General features: G+C 35.8%; 2 protein-coding genes across 7 annotated transcripts in view; both read right to left on the bottom strand.

The window, feature by feature from the left end:
- LOC105167282 (putative ALA-interacting subunit 2) overlaps positions 1-3,339 on the bottom strand; it is a 4,183-nt gene extending 844 nt beyond the window's left edge. For 4 of the 5 annotated variants that reach the window (XM_011086930.2, XM_011086928.2, XM_011086929.2 and 1 more), the window contains exons 1-8: positions 3,095-3,337; positions 2,823-2,996; positions 2,505-2,566; positions 2,306-2,380; positions 2,086-2,202; positions 1,292-1,362; positions 853-1,150; positions 425-714 (exon numbers count right to left, since the gene is read on the bottom strand). In XM_011086930.2, coding sequence (XP_011085232.1) covers positions 425-714; positions 853-1,150; positions 1,292-1,362; positions 2,086-2,202; positions 2,306-2,380; positions 2,505-2,566; positions 2,823-2,904 — 995 coding nt within the window. In that variant the 5' untranslated portion in view covers positions 2,905-2,996; positions 3,095-3,337. Of the gene's footprint in view, positions 1-424; positions 715-852; positions 1,151-1,291; positions 1,363-2,085; positions 2,203-2,305; positions 2,381-2,504; positions 2,567-2,822; positions 2,997-3,094 lie in introns of all 5 variants that reach the window. The other variant, XM_020696354.1, reaches the window with a different exon arrangement.
- The window catches only part of LOC105167284 (endoplasmic reticulum oxidoreductin-1), a 5,025-nt gene continuing 1,858 nt past the window's right edge, over positions 4,582-7,748 (bottom strand). Inside the window, exons 3-9 of one of the 2 annotated variants that reach the window (XM_011086933.2) lie at positions 7,121-7,379; positions 6,716-6,826; positions 6,420-6,535; positions 5,946-6,050; positions 5,661-5,863; positions 5,226-5,349; positions 4,582-5,125 (exon numbers count right to left, since the gene is read on the bottom strand). In XM_011086933.2, the coding sequence (XP_011085235.1) occupies positions 4,970-5,125; positions 5,226-5,349; positions 5,661-5,863; positions 5,946-6,050; positions 6,420-6,535; positions 6,716-6,826; positions 7,121-7,379 (1,074 nt within the window). In that variant the 3' untranslated portion in view covers positions 4,582-4,969. Of the gene's footprint in view, positions 5,126-5,225; positions 5,350-5,660; positions 5,864-5,945; positions 6,051-6,419; positions 6,539-6,715; positions 6,827-7,120; positions 7,380-7,748 lie in introns of both variants that reach the window. The other variant, XM_011086932.2, reaches the window with a different exon arrangement.

Raw genomic sequence — 7,748 nt, forward strand, 5'->3', positions numbered from 1 at the left:
AACTACGGACCAGTTCCATGTTAAATTTCAGTTCAGGTCCCATAGTGGCAGGTGATGTAGATGTGTTCAGAGGCCCAACAGCGAATTTGTGCGTAACATATGTCAATTTTTATTTTAGCTTTTGGTTCAGTTAGCACTTAACCATTTGATATAACAAACTATGAAAAGTGCCCGCAAATTTATCTTACATTTAACGGGGACAAAGCAGCTAATAAATATTTTGAATTATAAAATCACTTTGACCCAGAAAAACTATGGAATAATTGGTCCAAGAAGTACATATTCTGGGCAAAAATGGTATTTCATCTCAAAACGACGCGTATTGACACTAGAACATATCGGCTGACAGAAACAGTTCTCAGGAACTTAGTGGGCTGAAGCTAGTAAATTATACGCACAAGTTTTGCCACATTTGAAGCTTTACCTTGGATTTTTTACATGAATCAACATGAAGACAAAGGCAACAAATATAAAGGACGCGCCAATAGAAATGTAGGCCATCCCCAGGAAATTATTATGGCCTCCCAACCAACTTGAGGTTGAGAGAACAAGCTTTTTGCTTCCACTGAAACTGTAGGTGTTGTAGTTGTTCAAAAGTTTGACTGTTATAATATCATCAGCATCTAAATCCTCTTCAATTCTTCCATATAACTTCCGGAAAGTGGGGAGAGCAGAAGTACGCATCCATACAATAAGATCCTCTTGATCACTTAGCTAGTTGATGCAATTTAGTATGATCCACAAAGAAAAAGAAGAAAGAAAACCCTAGTTAGTGGTACATTTGGAAGGAAACTGGAATCTCTGGAGCAGAAAAAGAATATCACTGCCACAATGCAGAATGCAATAACTCACAGGAATATTTGGGTCAAGATGTGCTCCACCACTCAAAGTTCCATTCTGAAAATTGAAGGGATAAACTTGCTTCCCAAATTTATGATCACGATCACTCTTCCAGGCAATGTTCTTCCTGTTGACTTTCACTTCATCTATCCCACGAAAGAAAGAGTATGTGTCATTGAACAGACTCCAAGCAATCAGACCACAGGGGACAACTGGGAGACCATGCTTAAAATCTTCAGGTGCGCAGGAACTTATATCATGGTGCTTCAGACCGTGCAAGAGCTGCTGATCACTTCGACTCTTGACATAACTTAATTGGACAAAGGAACTTGAATCAATATATGAAACATAACTAGGTAGCAACAAGATTGGCAGCATTTAATTGACAAACAAAGCAAAGTGAAGAACATAAGATGAATGCTCATAAGGAGATGAGAAGGGAAGATTTTACCGTCTGTGGTTCTGATAGTAGTTATCAAGCTGGTAGTAGATGTATATTGGAGCTTTCATATGCTTGGGAATCTGTGACAAGGTTGTAAACACAAGTTACATACATGAATAGCAGAAAGTACATATCAATATTATGAGAATCATCCCATGATTTATGTCAGTTACTCATGAATGCTAGCTTAGGAGAATACCCAAGCAGCTCAAGTAAAAAAGTACTAGCCAGAAATCCATGAGCATCTCGCATGACAACTAACTGAAAACAGATCTTCAATTCTAAAGGCAACCATCTAATCTAACGTCACGATACCACACTATCCAGTGTCTGTTTTATAGCCTCAAAATTTATTCAAAAAAAAAAAAAGAAAGAAAAGAAAAGCACAAGATATGCTTATCAAAATTGGAAAAGAAGAAAAGTAAAGGCACAATATTTTCAATGGCAATGACACTCATCGAATTTAGATTTCCGCTAATCAGATAATAATCTACCCTGTGTGACAGCAGAAATTTCTGAAATAGAACACAGGGAACAAATAGTATGCAGAGCTTCTGCGCTTTGTTCAGCAAAACTTTGAAAACCAAAAATGCTGATATGAACAATTTCCTCAATTAAAAGTCGTTCCCATCCTGCTCTTCCTCTCATCATACCCTATTATGGAGCTCAAAAAAAGTCAAATGGACTTATCAAAAGGGACAGGCACCATTAATACTATCAAAGATGATCAGGTTGGTGCCAGGAAATGCAGTATCTCAGTCGTATTTAAGAAATATAAAGCTCACTGCACCAGGAAATACTACCTTCAGGGATTTTGAGCAATTTTTGGGTATCAAATTGTTCTTGATGTATGCCAGCTTGTTGCTTCTGTACAGTACTGGCACACATTCAACATCATATCTATACACAATTTCAACAACCTACAAATAGATGTGCACAAATGATCACAACCAAATTTTATTGATTACTCATATACAATTCACGGAATCCTATCCCAACACAGCAAAAGGAAGAAAGATTTACATTTTGTGATGCATGAAGAGAGAGAAGCCCAATTGGAAAAAAGATAACTCCCACCACAAAAAATGTTGAAATGACCTGTCAAGAACAAAACTCAAGCGAAATGAAAAACATAACCTAAGAAGTTAGGAAAATTAAGCTAGTTATTAGTCAGTCATGATTCATATGTATTACGAATGAAAGATTGCAATGATTGGCTTACCCATGGAGGAGATAGGACAGGTTTACAAGCTGGGAGATTTTGTTGAGTAAACTGGTATATGACTGCAAAATAACAAGAATCATCACTAATCAAACCATATTACCAACTTGTACCTGATAAATCACCAGCTGTACGTGATATTCTAAACCAAGAACCATTATTCCCCATTTACAGACTTCTGTATGATATAAATGGTGCCAATCCCAATCACTCCACATCAAACATGTGCTGAACAAACAATATTGAGAATAGATATGTATAAATATATAAATTGGGGGAGAAGGGTGGGTTTGAGCACAGTATCGAGAAAAAACTTGCTTTTCGAGCGGCCCTGCCGGAGCGGCACTGAATCGGTCTCGATTCCAGCACGTACAGACGAGCTTCTTCCATCCATCTCCATTAAATCCAAATTCTCAGTAACTAGAATAACCACAGAGTTGGTTGAACCCGAAAACCCATGAAAAAACTGAAATTCTTACTGAGGCCAAGTACCTGCACCAACAAAGACAGAGCAAAGTCATCCCTGAAAAGATCCCGCATAATTACCGACACACAAAAGGTCAAGAAATCAACAAAAGATCGGGAAGCACCTTAGGTTATGAGGAAATATAGCTGTTAAGATCTGAAGAGAAGATTAAAGAGTAATCCAAGTCTTGGAGTTGGGAACAGAGCAGAGGGAAGATTCGGAGGTGATCGAGCGATCGCAGAAAGACGGAATTCTCATGTCCATCCGAGGTTATACCACCGCCGCAGGAAAAGGCGGGATCATATTCTCGTCCACTGTGGAAACGTCAATGCGACTTCCTATTGAGAGTAAAAATTAGCGATCTTTCATAAAAAGAAGTTATTTGTCCCCTTTTTTGTCTACTATATATATTCTTTTTTTAAAAAGAAAGAATAACAACTACTAATAATCTACTCATCATTCTTCATTATTTACAAATATAAATCTAAATTATTAACTGATTAGGACATATAAGTAGTGTCTTCTAATAATTTCAAAAATGAGATTGAATCTGGATTCAATTTTATTTTAAAAGTAAAAATTTATTATTAACTCTATGTAATGTACGTTTGCAAGCTGAAAATTGCATGTTTTTTAAAGCATCTTGGTATGTATTTTTCTTAATGATTTATGCTAAAAACATTATATATACCACATGAATTACTGAAAATTTTTTGTAAGTTTAGGCGACTTATACAACATGTACTTCAAGTTATTATTGCAAACGACTATTCGACTTATCAAACCTATGTACACCATTGCCAAAACTGTAGTGGAAGAATTATCATTATCCAATAGAATCTTGCATAATGTTTGGATTCGTTTTCTGAGTGTTTTGTTGTGTTTTGTGGAAATAGAGAGAGAAAAACAAAGATAAATAAGTGTGTGTTAGAGATAGTATGTATGTTTGGATTTATTTTTGGAGATAATTTAAAATAAGTATTATATATTTAATGTTGTGTTTTGGGAGACAAAAATTACTATTCATTGTCAAATCATGTCTTTGGAGATAATTTAAAATAAGTATTATATGTTTAATGTTGTATTTTGGGAGACAAAAATTACTATTCATTGTCAAATATATATTTAATATTGTGTTTTGGGAGACAAAAATTACTATTCATTGTCAAATCATGTCTTTGGAGATAATTTAAAATAAGTATTATATGTTTAATGTTGTATTTTGGGAGACAAAAATTACTATTCATTGTCAAATCATTCTTTTTTTATATATGTTTATGTATATATGTGTGTATATATATATAAATATTTTTATGCTAAAACAGTTTAAAACACCTAAATAAGGTATTTTTGAATGATGACAAACATTGGGTATGTTTTGACTTGTTTCAGAAATAAGTTGAAAATGAAAACAAACATAGTATTGGTTTCTTCCACGAACGGCCTCCTAAATCGGAGTGTAATTTTTCTTGCAAATTGTATTTTATCTTTTACTTCATTCGCCAAATGTATAAAGATAATATCATACATCTTATTTACAAAAATATTCTATAGACGAAGCATGTGTATGCTAAATAAAATAAAAAAATCTATACACATGACATGTGTATGTTAAATAAAAGAGAAAATGGAACAAAATTTAGAAGAGAAAATCCCATCCGTTCCTAAACAAGGCAATCTTGTTGTAGTTATTGTGCCACATGTTCAAAACTATTTCCTCTTCAACTTTCCATGACAGATTAGCATCTACTACAAATACAGCAGCAATTGGGTATCTCCCTAAGTTACAACGTTTTCAAAAACTCAGTGGCTATACTTTTCCCCTTTCCTTTTTCCTAATTGGCTGGGTACCAGAGTTGCAGAGTTATGTGAAATTACCAACTACCTCTGTTGTTAAATTATAACAGCAATTTACAGCAATTGATACTGAAATCTATATCCCTATACTTAAGTTACTGCAAAACAAGACACTTCCTCCTGTTTCAGGCTCAAGCACCAATCAAAACTGATGGCTGATTTGATCAGTCGGTCCACCAATGATTTTCCCAAACATTCTTTCAGCTGAAGGCCCCATCTCATGGACAAATTTGACGGATTCCGAAAGTCGATTGAGCAGATTTACCAGAGCAATTACTTCATTTCTTTGTAGTTGCAGCTGAAAACACGTAATATCAGTCAGTCTCAAAACCATAGGTGAGGTGTAAGTAGTAATATAGAATAGCAATCGCTGAGAAAGATTGGCGTTGAGAACTTACATGCTGACCAGATTGATCCTGGCCATTCTCAGAGAAAAGAATCTTCAATGCAGTCCCAAGTCCAAGAATCTGAAGCTTTCCCCACAAACGGCACTTCTCACATCCAATGCAATCCATCACTGCACTGCAATTTTAACAAGACGACAAAGGATATGTCACTACTGGAGAAAACATTATGCAGAGTGGAGGGAAGTTCAGATCTTCCTGTTCTGTGCCCCACAATAAGAAATTTGCAAACTTTTACCATCAGAAAACAAATTTATCCATGTAATACCCCTTGTTTGTTCCACCTCATTAATTACTAGAGAAAAATGCAAGATTAAAAAGAATCACTCCTGAAAGTGTTAAGCAGGATAGAGATCCTAGGGTTAAACTAACAATAAGAAAGCAGTAGAAGAAGAAATTAGCCATTTTACAACAGAATAAATACACAACCTTATATTTCTGAATTGTATTTGTGTCTGCTTCATTAGTTCTGGTCCACTTTGGCCTTTCCACATTTTGGCTTCATCAAATGGTTTTGGGCATGCAGTTTGTAGTTTGTGATCGTAGAGTAACTTCTTCATCAAAAGCTGTGTATTCAGGTCCTCCACAGGGTTACCAGTATCATAGTCAGCTTGTTCCAAGTAATCCGCAGCCTATGAAGTCACCAAAAAAGGCATATGTAATTGAAAAATAATCAACACAACCAACAAGCAAACTAGAAAGACAGCCACTCACTTTTGTCACCGATCGAAGGACAAAAAGAAAAGTGAAGTATAAGTTTCTGACACGATCTGGATATTTCAAGACCCGATCATACAATAGAGACAGCTTCTGGCCCCACTGCAGCAGGAACAAAAGGATATTTGTTAAGTAGGGTCATATTAAAGACAATTACAGACATGGCCATGGAAAGTTGCTGTGATTAATCAAGTAATTCACCCACAGCCAGATCTGACGCAAGCTTTTCAGAATCTAATACAGGAATCAGATCACCTCATCTGATAGGAAACAGCAATCTATCCAAGGTAACTTTTCCATATGATATAGGAGTAATAAGAGACAAAAACAAATTAAGCAACTAAACATTTTACATTCCTAAACATATTACTGTGTATCAGAGATATATGTTTACACCACGGCAAGCATTTCGCCAAGGCATCATATAATACAAAAGACCAACATAAACACTGTATGGAATTGAGACTGTACCATGTTTGTTTTTTCATCAAGCAGGTATTCAGCAGCGATGTGAACTGAGATGGAGGAGTGAAGACCAGATATCAACTTGTACAATATTCTTCTCTCTTGGCACTCTCCAGATGGATCTACTGAGCATGTCAATGATCAAATATCCGGAAAACAAAGCCAGCAATTTGTAAAAGGAAAAAAGCCGAACCACAAACAACTTCAGCAATAGATGAAGGCTACCCCTCCGTCATAATATCAGATCTTGAAAATTAACTCCAATTTCCAGGGATGTTAATACTGAAATAAAATTGACTTACACTTCTGGCAATTCTCCAAGTAAATGGCATCCCATATTCTTCTAGCAGATGGACCACTGTAGCCAGTGTAGCGTTCAGGATTTAGTTGCAGATTTACATATGTCATTTCAGCTGCAAAGAATACATTTGACTAAATGATTTATAATTGGCCATTTGAACATTAAAACCTAACCCAGTGAGAAAACATGAAGATTTGGTCCAGCCTAACTGGCCAATTAGGAACCAGGGGATCAAGCAGGTAAGTGGAGCAGATTGGAATAAAGAATAATCCCAAAAGCAGTAAGAGATAACATTTTCCAAGTTTTAGAAAAAAAATGAGTAGCTTTAAATCTAATTTACTGCAGGAGGAAAAACTCTACAACACCGAATATGGAAAAAGTTAGGTTTAAAGGAGTCAATAGATACCATTATCCGTCTCGTCATCATTTGTCCATGGGTTGTCTACTTCCATCCAGCCTTTGAAAGCTTTAACATCTATAGTACGATCTACAGTAGCCTCTGGCTTTCCCTCTTGACAAACTAGATCATCTGATGAGAGAACACTGCCTGAAGATTTCCTAAATGTTTCAGGAAACTCATTCTCCGGACATTCACAGACACTGCAGTCCCGCAAACGGCACATACCATCATCAGGCCAGAAAGGGCAATCACACCACAACTTGACCTGTTAATAGATACTTATCAGGCACCAGAAGAGAATACGGCTGTAACATAGAATTATGGGCCTAAAACACAAAGAAAAAAATCATATTTCTCTCCTCAAGTTTGGCAAGAGAATCCTAGGATAGTAGCAGCAGAATTTATGAATTGCCACTTTTAAGGCATCATAATAATTAAACGGACGATTACTGCAACAGGAACTGTCAAAACATTTAGATCAATAATCACAATTGAGAGTAAGCGACTGACCAAATTAATCTATAGCAATCTAAGAGCTCATATTTAATCATATTCTGCACGGCAAATTACTGAAGATCCTCATGCTTAAATCAAAATAAAGTGGAATATAAACCATTCTCATTAACTGGTTAGC

This window comes from Sesamum indicum, linkage group LG8 (assembly GCF_000512975.1).
Source record: "Sesamum indicum cultivar Zhongzhi No. 13 linkage group LG8, S_indicum_v1.0, whole genome shotgun sequence".
NCBI classification, from domain to species: domain Eukaryota; kingdom Viridiplantae; phylum Streptophyta; class Magnoliopsida; order Lamiales; family Pedaliaceae; genus Sesamum; species Sesamum indicum.